Raw genomic sequence first — 26,328 nt, forward strand, 5'->3', positions numbered from 1 at the left:
TTATCCTTTATAAAGCTGGCTTGTCTGAATCATCTGTGAATTGCATTGCAAATGAATTGTTGGTTGCCGTGCTGTGGATCATTTTTCTGAATGACGATAACAATAACAAAAACAAAAGTCGTTTCAAAGGAATGGTTGTCGTTTTTAACTGTAGTGGACAAAAAGCGCAAACATTTCATAAACAGTAACTATAATCTAAAATAATTTATGGTATTTAATAGTATTGAAATAACCTATAATTTAATTTCTTCTCCACAAATTTTTGGACAGTTTCACTGTAATGATGGTGAGTAGCCTCTTCATTATTTAGTACTAGTAGAGACTTTTTTGAACTTTGAGGGACAATTCCAATTCTACAGGCACTCCGAATAAACCGTTTTCGAAGAATGAAAGTTGGCATTCCACTGAAAAGATCATACCTATTAAACGTTTATAGGTCTATGATTAATATACACTGCTATCGCTTGAGTTATAGCTTTTAGCTGTATGTCATGAATGAAAATTGATTTCCTTCCCCAACAGGAATTACTATGAATGTAAATTTTCTGCATTTACATTAAAATACATACCTACACTCAGAAGCAATTTTAGTCTTACAAATACGTGATATTGAAATAATATAAAATATGAATGCACAAATTATTCCAGAACCAATATCAGACAACAACTCAATATATTGAAAGTGATTTCATATGCTCGTATCATTTCAGAAAAAATCGGCTCTAAATTATGTATGAAAAACTGTATGCAAAATTCCCTGAATTTGTGGAAAAATCCATATAGAAGGAAGACAATGATTAGAAGTGAGGAAATCTGAACCTGAGGAATAGAGACGAGCAAAGATTTCATATATCATATCATATTATGCAAGAGGTTAATCATATGATAGATTATACAAAGGTTCTGATAACAGGGTCTAGTGTTTTGAAGAAAAAAGTTAAGGAGGAGACATGTATTTTAAAAAAGAAAAAGTAATTTTGTTATCTTGTTCTTAGAAATGGACCGTGTTTGGCATAATTTCAATGATGAATATTCTGAAAAATATTAGTATGAGAATAAAATTATGAAGAGTGGATCTTTGTCGTTGTATCCCTGGAGTCCCGAGGAAACAAGGGGACGTGTTGAAAGTGACCATAGAATATTTTTGATGAGCCTAGTGTCCCACATAAATAAGGACTTTTCAACAAAATCACAAATAGCATTTTATGCCATACAAATATATATAAAATTTAAATCTTGGTTGTTGTATAACATTTCAATTTCACAAGCAACAAAATAGGATCCGTGGAAAAATAGACACTTTGCCATGACAATGCCTAGGTTGTACATGTTATTGGGAACTGAAAAATTGCCATATTTCTGCCCATGCCCCTGATTTTTAATCTTGTATCTATGTTACTGCTAAAGAGAGGTGTGAACATAAACTTAAGATTAGCTGGCCAAACTTAGGCTTATCTTCGTCTATTTGCTAATGTTAGTTTCTTCTATCATTAGCAGGCTAAACTTAAGTGTAACCACAGTCCATCGGCTAAAAATGTAGAAGCTAATAGAAAAAAAGAAAAGTATTGCCAAATTTTCGGCAATTAAAAAAAATTTAAAGAAATGGTAATATAATCTAACTATTAATACAATGCATTTTTTGTATGAATTTCACATATTTTTAATAACAGAAAAGCATTCTGTTAAGCAGTTGATAAATTGAGAATGAACATATATTTGTTTCTACTGGGTCTCAACGCATTTTTATTAGCGAATCTAAAAATCTGAACACCTGCTGACAAAATTCGAGATGAACAAGCTATTTGTGTGAGGGAAAACTGTAGAGTTAATGGTTATCTTTCATTTTGTTATTAAATGAGCAAAGGAGGGAATGAAGACAAGAATGGTGCCGCGGACTTCTTCATCAAAATACCAAAGATCAAATTCTGGAGAAATATAAGTAGCAGTACCCAATTTTGTTTGTAGCTAACCGGACTATTTCTCTGATAAGCTTTACGATAACTGCACTCAAATCTCCCGGGATGATTCATCAAGGGTGGCGACAGGCCCTATTTTGGAATCCGTATGCTCAATGACTTAGGAAGAAATATTTTACAAAATCAGCTAGAGAAAGTGTTCTCAACTATTTTTATGTTCATAGTTTTCTTTTGTTTTTTTCTGCAATTTTTCCATAAACCCAATTATTGTATGGTAGGGAAAATATACTTTTGTTTACAGAAAAAATATCTAATGTCTAATATTTCATTTCCTTGTGAAGTCATATTCTGGTTTTTCGAGGACAATTGACTATCCACGTTCCTATTGTCCTGTGGGAAAACTGTATATCTAACTTCTGTATGTGAAATGATTTTAAAAAACTTAGGCTCCAATTGAAGAGCATTAATCTCCTAAACAGATGAAAATAACTCATTAAATGTTAAATTGAAAACCAATGGGCGTTATGTCACGAAACCTCAATACAATAGCATTCGATGGAATTCTGCATATTTCAATTCTAAAAATTGAAACAAAAACGTGACCGCGTGCGTTCGTCTTCCCCCATTCGACCATTCAAAAGACATCACTCTTCCGCGTGTCCATCGAATACATGTTTAGCCATTTCGTTTTGGATCATGATTGATGTTTATGTTCTGTGTTTTGGATAATGTGCACATTACCCATATATCTATTATATTATATAATATATCTATTATATTATATAATATAATAGATATATATTATATATTATATAATATAATAGATATATGACATTAGCCGGCTAAGGATGAAAGTCCCTGACGCCGATAAACATTTTATCGAACTTTAGCCGGTCCTCGAATATAAACCTAAGTTTAGCCAACTAATCTTAAGTTTATGCTCACACCTATCTTAAGCATATATAGGATGAAGATTTTATCCCAGATGGTCATCTTGTTTTTAGTAAACTCATTAAGTGTTTGACATCGGATGAGAGTTTGACCAAACAACCCCATCCACTACTTTGCAGACAACCATACTTCAAAGATAAACTTTCTTGTCAAAAAATTAGAACGAGGGGAAGTAATTATAGTTCCTCTTCATTGGGTGTCGTAGGAAGGTTGAAACAGGAGGTTATGTATCCAAATCATTAGGGAACGATTATCAACCATTTTCGTCATATTTTACTCCCAGAATCGCTTCAGTAAGGACACAGGCAACCCGAGCTTGTTTCAATGGAGGAGTTCCCTATATGTTGGCCAACCTAGAAAAAGGTCTACCAACGGGGAATGATTGCTTCCTAACGAAGCCTACTCCATTTTTTCCGCAATGATCAAATATATTTATGAAATTCTACCGAGCTTTCTAGAGTTTACTGTTAAAGAGAAAAAAGTTTTTCTTGTGACAATTGACATGTTTCGTTAGCAAATGTCAAGAAGAAAAAAGTAATCTGTTAGGTTATGGGCAAAGTTTTGGTTATATGCACAATCTTTGCTTGAACGCATTCTTGTTTTCTTGTATTTTGTAAGCTATACAGCACATTGACAATATTAATATTATTACTATATATATCAGTAAAAATGACATTTGCCAATGAAATATGTCAATTGTCACAAGAAGTAGTAATACCAACATAAATTTCAACCAATCAGCAATCGAGGTTATGAAAATCTTTTTTTCTCTTTAACAGTAAACTCTAGAAAGCTCGGTAGAATTTCATAAATATATTTGATCGTTGCGGAAAGAATGAAGTAGGTTTCGTTAGAAAGCAATCAATCCCCGTTGGTAGACCTTTTAGACCTTTTTCTAGGTTGGCCAACATGTAGGGAACTCCTCCATTAAACGTTTAGTCCAAAGAATAAAGTCAATATGGCGGATGCGCTGTTATATGACTCCATGATTTGGCATCGAAAGTATTGGTTGAGAAATGATAAGATTTTTAATCAATTTTCCTCACTTGGACAGCTAAAATACCTCAGTTTCATATTGTCAGTCTTACTTGGAGGCGGTGGATCGGCTATTTTTATAGGCCAGGCATTTGCGTCCCTTAAGAATTGAAATTTCGGCGTGGAAAAATCTTCGAAGGTGCGCATTCTTTCTGTTTACAGAATACCTTCAGGTATTTTGAGGAATTTCTTAGCCTACTTGAGGGACTATCGGACCATGTCCATGGGGTTGAATTGTTGTGACTTCAACATCATCTATGACACTGTGAAGGGGAGGTTCCAAGAATTATGCCTTCCCCTTGACTCGTATGGTTTCGACCGAGTGCATACTGTAGTAACTAGTCTGAAGGATGCAAGGATGGTGTGTTTCTGTACCCTATATCCAGGTTATGCCAAATATCACTGGTTACAACATACAGTGTGGAAAAGCCAAGTCGAATAAATTGATTATCTTGGTTACAGGTTACAGTACATATTTATGATATGTGAAATTTAAAGTTCAAATTATCATTTTCTTTCTTGAAAATCGAACTCTACCTTCAAACCCTTTCGAAAGACTGTTACAACCCCCAAGTTTTCAAATAAGAAGTATGGGCTTGTGATAATCATTTGAAGGACATCATCATTCTCTATTCTGAAATTGAAAAATCGGGGGTTGTCAGCTGTCTTTAGAAGGAGGGGGGGGACATTTTTGCGTAGCAGAATGAATTGATATGCCTTAGTAAATGTTGAATCTAAAAAAAAGATAAGAAGAAAAAGAATACAAGACAGTGGGTTATATATCTACAAACCACGATGGCGCCGGCATCATACAGTAAAATATATACGGTGGATCGTTTGAAAAATACAGATATAGAACTGACCTTTAATATGATTCAATTTGAAATTCTAAACTACATAGATAAAGAGATATATGAAAATCTACAACAGTCTCAATTCATATAAACACTATATACTATTGTAAACCATCTGCTCCAGATAGCTTCCTGGAACAGCTATCAATCCAGACATTCGTGGATGGGATTAAGGATGGTGAAATACAACAAGCCCTGAGACTAGGATGCCCTAGAACCATTGATGATGCCTTAGCCCAGGCTTTGGAAATCGAAGCAGCGAAGCAAGCGTCGCATAGAGGGCAGCTTCGTGTAAGACAAGAGCAAGAAACAGACCGATCTCTTGAGGAGATTGTACGAGAAGAAGTCTGCAAAATATCGCTTGCTAGAAAAAAGGATGCTGTGTGCTGAAACTGCAACAAAAGGAGGCATTTCAAGCGAAATCGTCCAGAATTGGAAAGAGCTACAGCTGGGAAACTAAAAGGAGTCGCTGTGGTAGACACTAGCTCGACCAAAACCATTGGGTGCCCCAGAATTCCAGCCATTGTTCGCGCCTGGAAGAAAGGATATATTTAAAGCGGACCACCGTAATCGAAGAAATTCAAAGAGCACAAGAGGAAGATAACGACTTGAAAGTAATCCTGAGTTGGCAGAAGAGCGGTAGACGACCTACTTGGGAAGAAGTATCCAGACTGAGCCAGATTATAAAGTCGTATTGGGCACAATGGGAAACGTTGAAGATTGATGGAGGTCTTGTGAAACGTTGTTGGGAAAATGAAGATGAAACTGAGCAGAGATTTCAGTTGATTGTGCCGTGTGACAGACATTCTGACCAGACTATATAATGGAACTTCAGGTGGACATTTCGGGATAAGTAAGAAGTTGGAAAAAGTCAGGCAGCGATTTTACTGGCTAAATTGTAAGGGAGATCGGCCACCGAATGCGAAGTTGAGCGAAGCTGAGAGTTTTCAATGCTACAATAACAAGCTACGAATCGAGTGACGTAGCTCGTGATTTAGGGAGATCGGCCACCGAATGCGAAGTTGAGCGAAGCTGAGAGTTTTCAATGCTAAATGATGAGCTACGTCACTCGATTCGTAGCTTGTCGATTATATTAGTACTGAAAATGCTCAGCTTCGCGCAACTTCGCATTCGGTGGCCGATTCGCCTTAGGGAGATCGGCCACCGAATACTAAGTTGAGCGAAGCTGTGCTTTTTCAATGCTAAATCACGAGTTACGTCACTCGATTCGTAGCTTGTCAATTATATTAGTACTGAAAATGCTCAGCTTCGCGCAACTTCGCATTCGGTGGCCGATCCGCCTTAGCATTGAAAAAACACAGCTTCGCTCAACTTCGCATTCGGTGGCCGATCTCCCTAAGAAGGACGTTAAAGATTGGTGTAGAAGATTAAAGGTTTGTGCTGCTGATAACGGACCTTATGGTAAAAGAAAAGCACCAATGAGGCAATATAACGTCGGATACCCCATGGAAAGAGTAGCTATCGACATTGCTGGCCCCTTTCCCGAAACAGACCATGGAAACAAGTACATTTTGGTAGAGATGGACTATTTCACAAAATGGGTGGAAGCCTACGGTATTCCTAATGAAGAGGCAAGTACGGTAGCTGATAAATTGGTCAAAGAATTCTTCTGCAGATTTGGAATACCTCTAGAGCTGCATTGTGATCAAGGCCGAAATTTTGAATCGAAGTTATTCCAAGAAGTATGCAGGAAATTGGGGATTCACAAAACAAGCACTACACCTCTTTATCAACAATCAGACGGCATGGTCGAACGAATGAATCGGACTATGGAAAGCATTTAGCCAAAGTAGTTTCTGATCACCAGCGGGACTGGGATGAATATTTACATCTATTCACCATGGCATATAGATCTTCGGTTCAAGAATTTACCAAGGAAACTCCATCCAGTATACTGTTCGGCCGAGAAATAAGGCTGCCTTGCGACTTAGAGTTTGGATGTAAGCCTGGAGAAGACGTAGCGGGGGAGGACTAAGTTAGTAAATTAAGGAACAAGGGGGATTACATTCATGACAAGGTGCGCAAAAAGGCTAAACTCTTTCTTGTATGAAAACTCTTTCGGTATGAAATCGGCCGTCCATAATCGGTGTGTGTGTGTGCAACTAGCCTAAGATCAAAATAAGTCGGTCTATTACGTGGAAAATTTTGCGAAAATCTTGGCCTACACCCGTATAAGATCCAGTTGATACAGGAATTAAAGCCACGTAGTTCTTTCGTCGATTGGAACGTTGATCAGTTGGAAACTAGTTTTATCTTTTATCAGAAAATTATGTACAGCGATGAGGCTTATTATTAAACAAAATTACCGCATGTGGAGTGAGACTAATCCACCAGAAATCCTACACATTCCATTACATCCAGAATGATTGTTTCGTATTGTTCGTGACATACTAAATATCAGCAATTCTCTCGCGACATTGTGTCCCAAAATTAGAGGTCCACTATGCGCTTCGTCAAGAACAGCTACGATGCTTTCAGTTTTTTTTCTGATGAATTTGAAAGTTGTCACTTTTCATTAAATTTACCGAGATTTACGGCTTTGAAAGCTCAGAAGTTTTTTAATTGTATCAAGTAATTACTCAATTAGAATAAGGATACATTGCAAAATATAAACACGAACTATTTTGTGGTATTACACCACAAACAATAAAGTAATGATGGTTAAAAGGCAAGATTCCGGGTGAAAAAAAAAAAAAACTAAAAAATAACAAATAAACGACTACACTTAGTACATAGGATGTATTGGGGAAAACTAGAATATTACTCTTGTTTTCTTAGCCGAGCTTTCGGATTTATTCTAATCCTTCTTCAGATCATCTACAAGGATACAAAGAACATCAAATATTACAACTACAACCACCAGCTAAAAAAACAAGAGTATTATTGATGTAAACCAGGCCGATTCCCTTACTAACGAATCTTTAAATTTGCGACCATTATTTAGCTAATCAGTATATACATACATATCGCAGGGTAGTCGCAAGGCTATCGGGGAGTGACGCCCCCGCGAACCCGAGTCGCCACAACCCCTCGAAGATTGGCACCCTTCGAGAGGATTACGTTAATTCAGCCCCTATAACGAGAAGTAGACACCAGGGCGGTGGGGAGTCTCAGGTCGACTCTCTTCGAAACCGTCAGGAGGATTGGCCTGTAGGAGGTGTGTGTGGAGTGAGCACCCCTCCGAGATGGAACCGCAAGGCCAGTTCCTGCAACCCAGCGAAGGGAAAGAGTTAGTAAGGGTGACCGGCCACCGAATGTGAAGTTGTGCGAAGCTGAGTGTTTTCAATGGCAGTGGCGGCTTGTGGTCATGAGAGCTGAGGAGGCTAATAGTTTTCGAGGAGTGTTGGAACAAACTTTTATCAGTCAATAAAGTATACTTCTTCAATATAATGAAAAGTTGCCAGTTCTAAGACTAATTTTCAATGCAAGGGGATGCTATATGCTCCTTTGACTTGTTATGTCTTTCGATAGAACGCGGTATATTTTTCAAATCTGAAAACCCCGTTTTGAACCATGAAGTATATTCTGTTTGATGAGAAAATAGTAAATATGGCCAGCAAAATAATTTTTCCCGTTTGATCGATCCAGTTAACCAATCACATTTATCGTACCAAACAACACTGAAACCTCTATTCTGACGATTTTCGGTAGACTTTAGTGTAATTAAATTTGGTGGAGGTCTTGTAAAGGTTTTAACAACGTGTACAGTTAATTCTCAATATTCAATTCCATTTTATTTTTTGATCCGTATCAGTACTTACCCCTAACGCCCTAACAGAACAACCTATCATAACAAGAATATATCACAAATTTCCCGAAGTTCCAGTTCTCCAAGAAGTCGTTACATTCAAATTGAAAATTGAAATCATAACAACTACCGCCGGACAACGCCCCTACCGCCGGAGATCAAGCGAATATAGTCGAAGACGGCACGAAAGAATCGATGGAGAACAGGGGAGCTGTGCCTCCTCTGGTACATTTTACGGGCGAATATGGTACAGTAAGTCAGCTGAATTCTTGTTCGGCTAGTATGTGAGTCCAGAGAACGTATGCATGAGTTACACTATCAACGGAGGCAGCAGGCCCAACAGCCTCCGTCCGAATAGGCAGTCCTAGGAAATATTCACATTCGATGCGGCGGATGCGTACGCGGCCGGTGGATTGTATGATTGTTATGCTGGATTTTTATGAGCGGAGGAACGAAAAATAAACTAATTTTTATCTGAATATCTAGTTCAGGTGTTCGGAAAATTTATATAGAAATTACTTTCTGAAAATAAGGACATGCCCAAAATGAATGTATTTTAGCTCTAAGCTTTATGAGGAGGCTTAGCCTCCCTTGCCTCCTCTGACGAGCCGCCCTTGTTCAATGCTAAATGAAGAGCTGCGTCACTCGATTCGTAGCTTATCAATTATATTAGCATTGAAAACGCTCAGCTTCGCATTCGGTGGCCGGTCACCCTTAGTGTAGTGTATGCGGGAGCCGTAACTGTATGCGAGATAAATGGACAAAAGATACAACAACGGAATGATCATAAACAACCGATTAGGTCCTCAATCCTTCCTTGGAAAGCCCGTCTGCAAAGAGAGATAACTAAATTAAGAAAAAAAATTGGTATTATTCATACTTACCTGAATACTCCTGCACCGTCAACCAGAGTGGTCAGAGCAATCCGAAAGGTGGCATCTGAATTCCATATTAGGCGCCGGGATCCCTTGTTCAGAGAAAAAATTTCGATCAGATGTGTCACCCTGAAACAAAGAATAAAAGTACTAGGGCTTCGTACTCGGCGCTACAACGAGAAGGTAAAACAACACAACAACACACTTTTTTTCAAGAACCAAAAACAATTCTTCAGGAACCTTTAGCAGAAGAAAGAACATGTGGAAGGCCATCTCAACTCCAAAACCGCCCACCAGTATTGGAGTGAAATCTGGTCCGAAAATGCTACCTACGACGACCAAGCGTACTGGATGGACGAGGCACAGAAGAAAATTCCACAAGCACAAATGCAGGTCCCAAATATTGATGTGCTAGACATAGCTGAAGCTCTGAAAGGTCTGAATAACTGGGTAGCTCCCGGTGTGGATGGAATCCACAACTACTGGTAGAAGCCTCACGAGTGTTCATGGACCACTGGCGGAAACTTTCCAGAAGGCACTCTGTGACCCCTCCGTCACACCTGACTTCTTCACGAAAGGAGTAACACATCTGATCCAAAAAAAAGGAGACAGTAAGAACCCAGAAAACTACATGGTAAGCATCACATGCTTACCCTCGGTATATAAAATATTCACATCAATTTAAGCTTAATATATAGAGAACCACCTTAGGCGGAACAACATGATGGCTGAGGAACAGAACAGATGCCGAATGAAAACAAAAGGAAGTAAGGAACTCTTGGTGGTCGATTATATCTTGACCAAACAGGCCCGGAAAAAGTTGAGGAATATCTCCGGGTTGATTATAGGAAGACCTTTGACTCCATCCCACATTCTTGGGTGCTGAGGATGCATGGAATAGCAGATAACATCATAACTGCGTTGGAGTGTCTCATGAAAACTTGGAGAACCTCTCTTCTGATAAGAGCAGGGGATCTTGTGGAGATGTTTGAGGAGATCCACATTCGTCGAGGTATATTCCAAGGCGATTCGCTCAGCCCTATCTGGTTCTGCCTCGCACTGAACCCCCTGAGCAAGCTGCTGAATAACACAAACTACGGCTATGTCATAGACAAACAACGAAATATAAGAATTAATCATAATCTGTATATGACCTGAAAATATACGCCACAAGTATAGAACAGCTAAGGAGATTATTTGAAATTTTAGCAGCATTCAGTGACTCAATAAAGATGCAGCTAGGAATCGAAAAGTGTGCAGTGCTGAAGGTAAAGAGGGGAAAAGTTCAAGAAACGCAACACCAAACCCTGATAAATAACATCACAATACCGGCCTTGGATGATGATGGCACCTACAAATACTTGGGAATCAACCAAGCTTTAGAGATCAGAACCACAAAGGTGAAAAAGATATTTGAGGATAAACTATATGCCAGACTTAGACTACTAATGAAAACTGGACTAAATTCCAGAGCAATTTTCACAGCTATTAACATCTGGGCGATTCCTAGTATGGTGTACTCGTTTGGTGTGCTGTCCTGGTCGAAAACAGAGCTCCGCGAAATGGATAGAGCGATAAGAGCAACGCTCACGAGATATGGGGTCCATCATCCGCACTCGTCTATTATCAGGCTATATCTCAGTAGGCAACAAGGAGGAAGAGGATTACTTAACCTAGAAGAGGTCCATGACAAACATATTGAGTCCTTAAAGGATTATTTTCGTGGGAGTGACTCGCCTCTTGCATGCGATGTGCCGGGCGGGCGAGAACTACTCGGCTCTTGGGCTGTCTGTTTGGGATGGTCGGGTGTCCGGGCGCTCGAGTGAGGAGTGGATCGAAGTGTGGAAGTCCAAGGCTCATCATTACAGATACGCTTCTCTTCTGGAAGAGGGACATGTCGAATCACTGTCATACTAACGTGCTGGATACCTGTTCCTAGAGACGGAGGGGGGGCTAATAGCAATACAGGACCAGGTGGTGCCAACCAAAATGTACCTGAAGCACATAGCCAAACAAGATGTTCCCTCTGACCGGTGCAGGAGGTGTTTCCAAGCACCCGAATCTATTCAGCACTTGACGTCATCATGCTCGGTTATGGCCCCCAGGGACTATTTGGACAAACACAATGCGATGGCCAAGATATACCATCAGCACTTGGTTCTCAAATTAGGCATGCTTGATAGAGAAGAGGAACTTTATCGTTATTAGCCAAAAACTCTCCTGCAAAGCAGCCGTTACAAATTATACTGGGATGCCACACTAATCACAGATGACGGGGTGTCGCACAATCGGCCTGACATCGCATTATTTGATCTGGAGCAGAAGATCTGTTTCCTGCTTGATGTAACCATCCCGGCAGACGACAATGTACTCAGAGCTTACTCGGAAAAGATAAGCAAGTACAACGACCTAGTTCTTCAACTTCGTGAGATACATTACCTGAAGAGCATAAGCATACTACAAATGATTATATCGACTAATGGATAAGTAGAAAAACACCTTATCGAAAATACACGAAAACTGAGTCCGGCAACCGCATAATTACCCGTGAATCGGTGAGAATAAAAAAAAAATATAATAAAAAAAAAATATATATATATATTCTTAGGGTAGTAATTGCAGATCAACAACACAATTGAGTTTCTCTGGAATAAAGAATCTTTTTATTGTTCAAACAGACAAGCATTTTCAAAATATTTCCAGAATCTTACCTGGATAAAGAAACGACATTTTATGCTGCTAATTACAATAACTATCCAAAAATAACTTCTTTTCAATAACTATAAATAATTGAGTGGCTCAGAGGAAAAGTGATCTAACTACAATTAAGTGAAATGTTGGAAATGAAGGTTTTACGTTTCAATCGATTGAAAAACCGCATTGATAGGTATGGAAAATTTTGTTGAGAGGAAAAACATTAAATGGGTATAACTCGGTCAAAACGACGATTTAACTCATACCACTCATAAGAAGAATAATATGCAACCTTTGGTATCCAAATATCGGTATAACTCAAAAATCGTAATTTGTGACTTATACCACTTTTCCTCTGACCGGCTCAATTCGTCTTTGACAAGTTCCTATCTAAACAATCAACGAAACGATTCTATAGCAACGCTCGACGGAGAGCAGTGCGATTTTGGAGAAATATAATTTCTTTACACTAATAACTCATAAATCGTTGAGTTTTAAACCAAGGTGTGGAACTGTGCAGAAATTTCCATTGAATCAGCTATCAAACGATGCAGAGATATACTGGGTGTGCCATTTGATATAAGAAAGTAGTAAGCTGTTGCTGAAGTCAGAAAATATTATGGGGAGAAAGTTTATTGATGAAAACCCCAACATGCAGTTTTTCAACACAGAATTGTAATTAATTTTCCATAAACGTCTTATAGGCCATCGCAGTGAATCACCCTGCATATTATTAGATTCACACAAATTATCCACTTCAATTTTCAAGCAGTTTATAACATTTCCATCAATCATTGTATATACCATTTCCACTGAAACTCATCAATGTGTTACAGACTACGAGTTCCTCAAAAGGATTCAAGGTGACAGATGCTGAAAGGAAGACAAGAGTTGGAATAGCTGCCAAAGACTTGGAAGAACTTAAGATCAAAACTATACAAAAATTCAAATTGAAGCTCACTCCTTCAGAAATCAACTTTCAACTTCCGGACGGGACTTTCGTCGAAACGAACGATTACTTCGAGACACTAAAATCTCACACTTTATTAATTTGGGTAAAACATGGTGAAATCGCTCATACTGATGCTGAAATACTTTATAAAACAATTAGAGATGTGAATCAAGAATATCTCACTGCCGGCGAAAAAATTCAGGAGTTTTTTAGTGAAAATATGAAGAGTAAAGTTTACAAATTGGCCGAGTTGCTGAGAGGCATCGATGATGACAAGTCCAAGATATCATTGAAGAGCGAACATCCAGAATGGTTCGATGGTAAATATATTTTTTATTATATTATATATGCCATTTTATAGTATGTATTGTAATTTATTATTCATTCCGGAAATTTCCGATTTTGCCTTGGATCTGAGAAATGTGGCACTAGTTTCAAATTTTATTCATTCTATAAGAATATATGAAGGGTTCGAACGTCGTTTTCTCAGACTACTTAATCCATGAAATCCAATTCCTACCTGAGTATAGTAGTAATTTTATTATCTTTCCGAGTAAGATATTTATGTTTCATCTATCTCTTTTTCTTATTGAAATACTTTTCATTAAAAATATCAATTAGGTACCTCCATTCCACTTATGCAAAACTTGGTGAAGACCACATCGCAGTATTTGTGATAATTTTTGATAACGTAGATTTTCTTACTACTAAATTCGCAATTTCTTCATAACGATTGAATCATTCATTTAAAATGTGTAGGATTAATAAATTTCGTTGCCATTATTTTATGATATCCATATGTTTTGATGATTTATCGAGGCAAACCGGTTTTATTCAAACTTCTGACCAAGAAGTCATGGAATTCAATAGTTATTCATAATGGCGAGATGATTCCCCTTCACCATAGAAGTCCAACACATCAAAAGAAGAGTATGTTAGGATAGGTCTCACCACCACAGTATACAACCAGTACATAATGTTTGGTTTAAAGCCCTATCTCTCAGAGTAGAAGAAAAGATCACAATCATATCAACACCTCGAAAGCCAAAGGCAAAAGTGCTCATGTCAAAGCAATTTGCTCTAGCAGAGAAATTAGAGATATCAAAAAATCACCAAAATTTTCAAGAAAATGGCTATCCCAAGAAAAATCATATCGAACAGCCTTGTACTGCAAAAAATTTAAAAAGGTTGTCCAAGAAGATGGGGAGAATCGGTAACCAGTATAATTTGGGGAGAGCATTCAAAACTAAAGATACTACCATGCCTAACACTTTATGTCCATACGGGGTGACTCATTTCAAAAGATCAGATGAAATAACTCCTTGGGAAGAGCCTAGATCGAAAAATGTTTTTTAGTCTTGTTATAGAGTGCAGACATTTCATCTAACCATGGGGTTTTATTTCAAGGTCGAGTGGATTTTTGAATAGGAAATATACATTTTTCTTTGAAGGATATTAATCTACATGAAGAACATTAAAAACTAAACAAAATTTTATTCATAAAATTTATTTCACCATTTCACCATGGTCGTATGTTGTTCTCGTATCAAAAGTAGAAAATAATAATATGTTAATCAAAGATTATAGAGTAGAAAGATAGGAAACGCCCTCATATCACTGGTACTAAAAACTGACTACATTTTAGCCAGTGAAAACACATTTGACAATGAGATGGCGCTAAAAACGTACTGTCAATACAGAAAAACTGTATAGAAAAACTGTACAGAACAACAGTTTTCTGTTTTATAATTGAGTGGTGCGAAATTCGAATTCTACTCCTCGTATTGAATTTCAATATCGATTTTGTTGATACCAGAAAACAAACATCCTGAGCGACAAAACATAATTATGGTTTTGTTTTGTGATTAAGATGTTAGTTTTTATCTGAAGATTGTCTGGAATCAATTGATAGCAATGAAATACGCTGTTGAATGTGCTATATTTTTATTTGCAATTTATAAAAATTTACAAAATTTTGAGATTATGGACAACGAATAAAACTTCGACTAGGGCACAAGAGAATATGTTGATCTGCTATAAGTCAAAGGTGTTATTTCTGTGCAATACATGGTTTCGATAAACTTAGTTGAATTTGTGCAATTTATATCAGAAATATATATAAACCAATATTCAATATACCATCATAGCATACACATTTCAGTTACTCACATATTATTTGCAGAATTTTCAGATTCTTAATTGAAAAAACCTTACAGAGGTATACAAGACCTGTATGTCAGACCGTCAGTATATTTTCTTTATGCTTTTTTCATGATGTCTTTATGGTATGGTCTCTTCATATAACACATGACACAAGACACAATGTACAAATTGATTGATGAATGAAGAAAAGAAAACTTTGACTTTCCAAACATCAATTTGACAGTCACGCGATTCCCAAATCGAAATCAATAAAACCTTTGCATTTCTGAATTTGCTGAAGGAGTAGCAATTGAGAATCTTTGAATGGACGTGTAAAAGTCATAAATTCCCCTAATAGGCCTTAACAGTAAAATGTTCACTGTTCATGGTGTAGTCAGTAGTGTTTGCTGAAGTCACTGAAAATAAAAATCAATGACTGACCGAGTCACATGTTACCGGTTTTAGTACTAACATTTCCATTTTCCTCAATGAAGTAAAAAACTTAATTTCAGAAAATTCATCTTATTTGATTCACCATTCGAACAATATTTTGGTGTTTTCACCAAAAAATTCAATAATCAGCAACTACGAGCTGGATAAACATAAATCGGTACGAGAATCAAAACATTCAAATCCTCTTTGATCAAAATGATACAAAATTTCATATGTTTCTGCAAATGGCACTCATATTAATATTTTAACCAGTCCTAGCGTCTTAGAACACGCTTTACACATAGATGGCTCTCAAATCGCTTTAGTCGCCTCGTTTCCCATCTTTCTACTCTATAATCTTTGGGATAAACGAAAGACGGTATGAGAATCGAAAATTCAAAACCTCTTTGATCAAAATGGCCATCTGAACTGAAATCTCACAAATTTTCATATGTTTCTGCGAATGGCCCTAGAATTAATATTTTATCCAGTTTCAGGGTCCTAAAAAACACTTTTGAAACACAGATGGCGCTCACATCACTTTAGACGCTTCGTTTCCTATCTTTCTACTCAATAATCTTTGATTTTAATCATCTGTCACCAGGAAGACAATTCATTCAACTAGTTTAAATCAAAATTTCGCCACCCCGTGATCGCCAGCGCGCCTATTGGCAAAAACATGAACTACCCTATTGGTACATATTTTAGGGGACATGGGGACAAAAAAATCTGTGGTCTCAAAGCAGCGATCGTTTTCCTTCTCTCTACTTTCCATAGTATTCCCTATGAACCTATTGAAGGAGAAGAAACTAGTTTGTTCTCTCCAACCGCAAACGTTAGTTGACACCGCAATCATAAAATATCTTATCTCTTTCGAACATTTGAGTTGGTGAAATGAGATATTAATTTGATAAAAAAATTTATTTTTGATTTGTTATTTGTCTCTCCACTCCTTCAAATATGCTCTGTAGTTTGTATGTGGAAGATTTTCATTATAACCATTCTGAACATGAAATACTTCATACCTCCTCAATGATTCATTTTATGGCAAGGACGAAGAATAAGATTCTGCAAAGAAAAATGTACTTTTTTGTTGTCATATTACATTCAGTAAGGAAATGGCCGAAACTCTACGGCGATTCTCATGTTTCTATAGGGCACTTTTTCCATTTTATTTTTAATAACAACTTCCAAGTTGAAAATTCTTTTTATTATGTACATAAATCATTAGAACATCAATTTCCCATATATTATTCCAGCTGTCGAGGCTCAATATTAGTGCCCATGAAACACTACTAGAATACCTCAATCATTCCATCTTGCAAATCTGAGCACCTAAGTTATTCTGCTTCAAGAACCAATTTTTTCATCCTGAATGAAATCAAGTAATAAAATACAGCCTGATTGAAAATTCATAACGACTTTATTAGCATAAAAATGAATAACCTATTTCCAGTATAATATCAATGAATCCAATGTTTCCAATCAATCCAATGTGTTTTATTTTGTTTAGTTCACGCAAAACAACATAAAAGCAAAATATATAATACAAATTGGATAGGTTCAACCTTGGCAGCACTTCAACTCAAATTTCACTACAACCCGAAAATGTTATACAGGTAATTCATAGGGAAATGCGTATATAATCAGGGTAGATAGAGGAACCGAGAGGTGCTTCTAAATAACTCATATTTCATAGATCTGTCATTCTTCAGTACCAATACCAAGATACAGGGTGATTCATTGATTTCCCTTATTTTATACAAAAAATCATAACTTATGAACCAGCCTGTAATATTTGATTCGTACCGTAAGTTCTTTGTCTGGAATGCTGTCGATAAACATGATGAAAAAAGTCGTATTCCAGGTCCGGCCTAAAATATTGATAATTTGGCTTTTTAAGTTTAATAAACAACACCCTGTGTATCAATATTTTGTAATTTCATTAATATTTGTCATATCTTCTGCTTATCAAAACTTCAGCATCAGATATCAGGCGCTTCGGCTATTCAAATGATTTTATTTCTAAGGGAATTCTCTATTGCCTGGGAATCCCAGAATTTATTGAATTAATAATCGTCAAACGTCGAACATCCTCATTTACTTCCTTCGGCACTGTGCGCTGCCACACCTACGGAATTTTGCGTTGGAATTCAGGCGGTACCTACGGAATCTCCAATTCTATTCGATATTCTACAGAATCATTATAAAATTATTTTAAGATGGTCTTTATTGCTGTCAAGTCGAAAAGATTTATCTGTTTATCTTTTGCGTTACCCCACAGCAGGTAGTTGGGCACAAAATTCATTACATATGGCACAAATCAGCATAAAATAAGTTCAAAATATCCAAAACATTTCGATATCAAAATTCGAGGGGTGGGTCATCATCTTGACGCTCCTCACAAACATAACCCGAAATATCTCGAGAACAGAACGGGTAAAAAATTTATAAAGTACGGCACAAATTAGCACAATCTATCGAAATTTACAATTTTTCACATGTGGGTCATAGCGTCAAGTTGATGACACACTTGAAAAACTTGAAATATCTCGCAAACGGAACGGGCACAAAATCCGTAACATACGGCACAAATTAGCATAATTCATCGAAAGAAGAAAATTTCCTATTTTGCAAATGTGGGTTACAGCGTCAAGTTGGTGACACACTTGAAAAATATCTCGAAAATGAAAAGGGCACAAAATTCATAACATACGGCACAAATTAGCACAAAATGGGAACAAAATTCCCAAAACATTTTGATACCAAAATTCAATAGGTGGGTAACCAACTTGACGCACCTGATAATAAACTATACAGTCCAAAAATTAGAATAATGTGTAGGGTGGTTGATGAGTTTAATCACCTTATATCTTGCTAAAAAAGACGATAGATCTATAAAATATGAATTATTTAGAAGCACCTATACGCTGTTTGTTCGTATGCGCATTTCCCTATCAATCACCCTGTATGTATTTGATGTTATTTCTCACGTTTACGCTAAGGCTAACGTACTGTGTGCACTTCTAATATTTCACATTTTTTGACCTCCTGAATAACACAAGAGAATGAATTCTATGAAAATATCTTCAGATTACACTCTGTACAGCTGTCAGTTCATACGGATGGAATTGTGAAGTGGTGCAAATCCATTGATCAACATTGATGCCAAGATTGAAATTGCAAAAGCAAATGGGGGTGGGAAAGTGTAAAATGACACGAAAGCGTTTTCTTCAGTACATGGTGTCATTCGTAATTAAGTTTTTATGTCACACTCTTACATTTTTTCGTTCAAAATATTTTCCTAATTTTTTTCTTATTTTGAATTATTCAATAAAAATTTTTTCCCTCAGAAAAGACTAATCTCCTTTGTCCAATTCGAGTTCTAAACTCAAAATCATAGGATGAATTGGGTAAACATGTTTAATGAAAGATACCAACTGAAATCCTATCACTGCTGTAACCGGTGTGAACCCAGCAGACCGTTTCTAGCAGACCGTTCGACGGAAACCAGTTTACAGCAATGCAATAGATATCAATAGAGAATGCATGGAGATCTCGAAGTTGTTAAAATAAGAGTGAAACAATAGAAGGGGATAAAAAAAAATCTTGGAGATTAATTTGAGGACTTGATCCTCCAATATATGTGTTTCACTAGAGCAAAAATTCGTAGGAGCTTAACCATATTTGGTATGTAAGACCGTTATATTGATGTGATTAACCAAAAAAAAATAAGCAACTCGCATTGGTTTACAGGGGGTGATTAGACATACCCTATTTGAAAATTCGATAACTCGGAAAATTTTTTGACAGTTCTAACAACCATTCAAACTTTGCATTTTGTATCATGTGAAACAATTTCACCCAATCATGTCAACATTACACTGAAAATTGCATTCAATGCAATTATCAATTACTATGACAACGCTTGACAACTTCATTCCAAATCAAAGATTATAGAGCAAAAAGATAGGAAACGCCCTCATATCTCTAGTACTAAAAACAACGGACTACATTTTGGCCAGTGAAAACACATTTGATATGAGATGGCGCTGAAAACGTACTGTCAATACAGAAAAATTGTTTAATAACAGTTTTCTGTTTTATAATTGAAGGGCGCGAAATTCGAATTCTATTCCGTGTATTGGATTTCAATATCAACTTTGTTGAGACCAGAAAACAAACATCCTGAGCGACAAAACAAAAGTATGGTTATGTTTCGTGACTAACATGTTAGTTTTCATTTGAACATTGTTTGGTGGATTTTTTTCAAATCGAGAAAAATAACGATGACTCTCCAACAAATCGCGTTGAATACAATCCGGTGTTCAGTAAAACGTGCCAAGGTGATTCTAAAAGCTGTACAAGTAGTAAATGGTTGGTTTCTAATAGTGAAAAACAAAGCTGCCCTGTACGTCTTTTTCATAAACTGATATCAAAACGAGGCGACAATATTACCTCACCACGACTGTTCTTAAAACCAAATCGACTCTGGAAAAATGAAACTGACAAATGGTACGATAATGTACCTGTTGAAAGAAATACTATAAATGGATGGACTAAATCTGCTGCTTAGCCAATTGGCTTGAATGTAAAAGACAAAAAGATAACAAATCACTCGAATAGATCAACTGCTGTTAGCGAATTGGCAAAAAGTGGTGTAGAAGAACAACAGCTGCTGAAAATTACTGGTCATAGCAATCAAAATTCTATAAAACCATACTTAAATTTCGATAAAGAACACCACAACAAGATCATAAATATTATGCGTGGTAATAGATCTTCTATGGTAGAGAACAGCAACGAATCTAATGTTAAGTTAAATTTTAATAATTGTACTCTCACTAACTGTCCTTTCAATAAATAAATAAATGTTTCGTTGTGTTGAGTTATAAATTTTTTTGTCAAAAAATTTTCCGCCGAATAGCCCTCGGGCATTGACAAATGACTCATAATTTTCTGACAAATTTCTCAAGCTCGTTGCTTGTTATTAAGGAACGAGCTTTCGATTGTCATAAAATTATCTCGTCTATTTTATTAATGTCCTAGGGATATTACTACTGAAAATAATGTTCGCCGGAGCATAACTATACATATTTGGTATGTAGGATCGTTAGATCGATGTAATTAACCGCACAAAAACTCCGCGACTCGCATTGTTTCCATGTTATCGAATTTTGAAATTTAAGGGATCACAAATCACCCCCTGTATCCCTATGCGAGTCGCTGATTTTTTGTGTGGTTACTCACTTCGCTATGACGATTATACATATCAAATATGCTTATGATCCGGCAAATAGTTTCCGCGTTATCGAATTTTGAAATTTAGGAATGACGAATCACTCCCTGTATCCTTATGCAAGTCGCTGATTTTTTGTGTGGTAAATCACTTCGATATAACGATCCTACATAGCAAATATGGTTATGCTCCGGCGAACATTTTCGAATGCCTTCTATTGTTTCACTCATATTTCAACAACTCCGAGATTTCCATGCATTCTCCATTGATATCTATTGCATGCTGTAACGTAATTTTCATATAAATTCTAGCTTCCGGCTGTACGACACTGGTCACCGCGTTCGGGTGGTTCCGTCGAACCGTCTGCTAGAAACGATCTGCTGGGATCAAACCGGTAATATACTTATTTGATTATATCAAAAGAAACACCTTTTTTATTTCACTGTAACTGACAATGAGAATATTTAAATCATCAGGGTTAGACACAAGCGCAAAAACAAAGGAAGATTATATGTTCCGAAAGGCTCAGGACAGGATCAGAACCTTCTTCTATCGCACAAAGGAAGAGCTCAGAAAACATACAGAATTACCACAAGATGAACTGCAGTTTTTATTGTTAGAATTGAATAATAGGCTTAAAAATTCTAAATACAATGGACATTATTTCGACAGGCGAAAATGGCATGAAGACGACATCTTGAAATGTATTTGCAATGAAAGTGGAAATTTTTCCTGTCAAGGAAGATGGGACAAAGAGAGATGTTTGTATGAAACTTCACATCAAATCAACCCATACAGGAGTAGAGAAGAAAGGATAGTTTTCCAATGTTGGAATCTGGATCATGTGAAAGAAAGATCCAGAAGTATCATACCTGCTATACGTGAAGCACTTAAACATAAACTCACCCTCGAGAATGCGAAAAATTTTGCAAGTTTGAAAAAAGAAATTTATATTGACACTAAGAGTATTTATAATGATCTATTTACCACAAAAAATCTCAAGCTTGTACATATTGTTTGTCATGACAAAGGAGCCCATAACGAGAAGGCTGGGCCTTATTTGTTGATCTGAATGAGATTTTTTTGCTGGAAATCATTTGATTGAATTAGCTACCAAGATATTTGATGTGCAGTGATTAAAACACAAATATCCTAAAATATAAAGAAGTACAATAAGTCAGTTAAAAATAATTCAAAAATAGGGGAGACTAGAGAGGTTTGATCAGAAAAATCTCAACTATATAATTTATAAATACATTTCGTGAAAATTTGAAGAAGTATATTGCATTTATATTTATTGGAAAAGCTTATTTTTTGGTAACTCTATCAGGAGGAGGCTATTCAATGGCGTCTTGTGTGTTGTGATATGGAGTGATATGTAGATTTGAATTTCTACAATCGTTCCAACATAGTGCTTTCCTATTTATTCCGTAGAAAAACGCACTAGTAAAGCATCGTTGACTTTTATGATTCCATCAACGAAATGGTCTTCTTGAAGATTTGTTTCTCAATATCTGTTAGTTAATCTGATGATGCTGATACAGAATTTTCTGACTCAGATTAATCTACTTTTAAGTTCTGCTTATACAAATTTATTCCCATAATCCTGGGACACCCTGTATATATTTTTTTAAATTCAGAATGCCATTCAAATGGAAGAATGGCAGACTAGAAAGGTCTAGTCTTCACAGTTTTGTTCGTGTCGTTCATACCATTTTTTTCATTTGAATAGCATTCTGAAATTAAAAAAGATATATACAGGGCGTCCCAGGATTATGGGAATAAATTTGTATTTAGGATCAAAACCTCAAAATAGGATGAAAAGTTTTTATGTAGTCATGCTCGGAACACACCTTCGAAGAGTTACGTGACTCAAAGATCACGACCTGATTATGGATTCATTCAATTTTTTCAAAGTGGAAGGAGATGAACAAATGAAATTTTGCAGTGGTATTTGTCAAATACAGGTACACCTAGGCCCTTATTGATAGTCAGATCTCAAAATGAGTCTCAAGACCTATCTCAGTTGGTACTTTCTCAAGATAGTGACATCATCTGAAGGTGACGGCTTATTAATAAACTCATATTAAGTCATTATCAGTTTGATACTATCTCAAGAATCGAGACTTGAAACTCAACTTATGAATGTCTTGAGTAATGATCTTGAGATATACTTGAGACTACAAAACTAAAAGAGAAATTAGTATTCTTCTTCTTGCTTGATCTTGATATTTTTCAATATTGTGGTTCATAATAAAGTGTAACGAAGCAGGTATTTGTATCTCGAACGAACGAAATATGTCACATATTTGATCAGCCGCCGATGCATCTCGGGATCTCGGGGTACAAATTCACTCGCGAAATTAGTTAAAAGGGATGGCGATGAAGAGATTGTTTTTCGACCAGACCGCGGAAGTAGCACAGATTAGAGAAACAACTTTCTGTAATCTGTGGGAAGTAGTGCCATCGAAGTAGGAAACTCTAGCTTTACAAACAGAAGAACCCTGGACGTAACATCTGACTGCAGCTTCCGCCCTATATAGCATGAGTCCTACAGAAGACCTTGTGAGATACCATACCCACAGGACCACAGTATCCTCAATACTTAAAACTTGAGGAAGAGGCGGAGTTTCTATCTTTGGAGTTAGGTAAGTCAACGAGATGGCGTGAAACTGCGTTGGGGACGCTACAGGAGAAATTGTCAAGAAGTGAATCAATGCAAAAAATCGCAATAAAAAAAATACTCAAAATATGATTGTCAAGTTGTCAATCTTTGTTGTACCTTATTGATGGAGCGTCTTGTGTTGGAGGTATTATAGATGTTAGTAAAAATGGTAATGATGGGTAACCATTATCCCCAACAAGACGCCCATCCAGTACACGTTGTGTGTACCTCATGCTCATGTGAAATCTGGACATTTGAAAGATCCTGGAGTCGTGCATGCTTCCTGCCCACCTTGAGACAATATCCAAAAATTCTGTATTCGGCCCAACAATAGCTTGGGCATTAATTGAAAAGTCTGATTTTCTGTTGTGATAAACTTCATGAAATCGATTTCGTCCAATAGTTGACCACATCTTCCATAGATTCCATATTGACATTAATAATGATGATTTTTGGGAGCACAAAAGACAATTAAATTATTGTCAGTTCACAAAGCAAACCTACCACGAGTCAGGTTTCGACTATACTCGAAATTTCACGTTCTCAAAACCTATCTTGAGATAATTCGAGAACTTGAGTCACATTTATTAATAAGCGCCTACTCAAGTGAGATCGCCGATTGAGACGTCATCTTGACAGATTCTCAAGTCAAATTTATTAATTGGATTGGTGTCTCAAGACGCTACTTAAGACATTCTCAATACTTGAAATCTGACTATTAAGGCTACGTTCGGCCTGTTAACACCGGTACAGAGCGGGTCGAACTAGAATTTTATCATAGATCAGCTGGTGTCAGTGGATCCTGTACAAATTCTGAATTTCTGGATAAACGAATGACAAAAACCTCCTTTCGCGCCCCACCTCCGGAGCTGGGGCTCATAGAGTTGATTCCGAAAACTCTACTCCGTCTAGAACGAACGACAACTATTGACACTTTTTCTTCTGAAACTGCGTGCCCGAACGACTCGGAACAAAAAGTGCTGATAGAGTCTATTGCCGAACGCACCTTAATACGGTCCCTAGAACTCAATTCTTTACTCATCCGCATTAGCTACAGAGCGGTGAAATCGCAAACATTGTTTTATTTCTCACTAAAGTCATTAAAAAATTTGCATTGAAATGACGATTTTATGCTATTGTAAGTTGTATGCTATGGAGGAAGAGGGAGAAAATGAGTTTTAGGTGAATGTCCATTTGAAAAATACCTCTGCAAAATTTCAATTCCTTATCTCTGTCCTTGAATGAAAAAATTTTATAAATCCCTAATCAAGTAGCCATCTTTGAAGCAACGTTTCACTTGAACGAAGCATTTCCCGGCATGCCTCCATAAGATATTTTATCTAATTTTGAGCTTCTGAATTCATATCCAAATTTATTCCCATTAATCCTGGGACTCCCTGTATACTTATTCACTGAAATAATAAATCCAGTTTCGGGGAGACATGATACATAATATATTATATTATGTATCATGTCTCCCCTAAAATGGCTGTCATGTCTTCTCATAAGCATTGACTTGAAAAACTGCATGTTAACAATAGCCTATCGTTTGTGTAGGTAGATATCGAGTCTAAATTTTATTCAAAACAATGCATAGACTTATTATGTGAAAACAAAAAATTTAATTCTAATGAGCCAGTTGCAGGAGGGTCCATTAGGATTTGATGCTCCATCAAAATTTGAAACTGTCATTTTTGAAGGTAAATATGGAGGATTAACATTTTGATCATAGATTATAGAGTAGAAAGATAAGAAACACCCTCATATCTCTAGTACTGAAAGCCGACTACATTTTGGTCAGTGAAAATATCACCTTCGACAATGGGATGGCGCTGAAAACGTACTGTCAATACAGAAAAACTGTAATAACAGTATTATAATCGAGGGGCGCTAAATTCGAATTCTATTCCTTGTATTGAATTTCAATATGGACTTTATTGAGACCAGAAAACAAACATCCTGAGCGACAAAACAAAAGTATGGTTTTGTTTTATGATCACATTCTGTCGGCTGTGCTAGATTTCAATTATCAATTCATTAAAAATTCACAAAAATTTGAAATTATGGACAACGAAGCTCTACTTCCACTAGGAAAAAAGTATATAGTGATCTGCTATACGGCAAAGGTGTTATTTCTGTGGAATACTTTGTTTTGAATTAATAAACTTAGTTGAATTTGTACAATTTATATCAGAAATTAATATAAACCAATATTCAATATAGCATCATAGCATATACATTTCAGTTACTCACATATTATTCACAGAATTTTTAGAACCACAAAAAAAAAAACTTAAAGAGGAATACAAGACTTGTATGTTAGCCCGTCAGTATAGTTTCTTTATGCTTTTTTTTATAATTTCTTTATGATATGGTCTTTTTATGACACAATAAACAAATTAATTAATGAATGGATAAAACACTCAGCAGGTTCCATGATACTTTGACTGTACAAAAAACAATTTGACAGTCACTCGATTACCAAAACGAAATCAATAAAACCTCATTTCTGAATATATTGAAGGAGTAGCAATTGAGAATCTTTTGATGGACGTATAAAAGTCATAAATTCCTCTAGATAGGCCCTTCATGAAAGGGATGTTTTCTGCATACAATAATTGACAGTTCTCAATTGTCCTGCAGTAGAATGTTCAATTCACATGGTGTAGTCAGTAGTGTTTGCTGAAGTCATTCTCTTAACGCCCTGAGAATTTTATCCACTTTGAAGCACTGAAAATGAAAATCAATGAATGACGAAGTTACATGTTACCAATTTTAATACTTACATTTCCATTTTCCTTAGT

At 36.5% G+C, this 26,328-nt stretch overlaps 1 protein-coding gene across 1 annotated transcript; it reads left to right on the forward strand.

Moving 5' to 3' along the window:
• The first annotated feature begins 40 nt into the window (after positions 1-40).
• Positions 41-22,845, forward strand: LOC123316861 (DNA fragmentation factor subunit beta). Its single transcript, XM_044903123.1, has 3 exons — positions 41-286; positions 12,931-13,366; positions 21,336-22,845. Exons 1-3 carry the CDS (start codon positions 281-283, stop codon positions 21,929-21,931), a joined length of 1,038 nt encoding a protein of 345 aa, XP_044759058.1. The 5' UTR covers positions 41-280; the 3' UTR covers positions 21,932-22,845.
• The last annotated feature ends 3,483 nt before the right edge of the window (positions 22,846-26,328 follow it).

This window comes from Coccinella septempunctata, chromosome 7 (assembly GCF_907165205.1).
Source record: "Coccinella septempunctata chromosome 7, icCocSept1.1, whole genome shotgun sequence".
NCBI classification, from domain to species: domain Eukaryota; kingdom Metazoa; phylum Arthropoda; class Insecta; order Coleoptera; family Coccinellidae; genus Coccinella; species Coccinella septempunctata.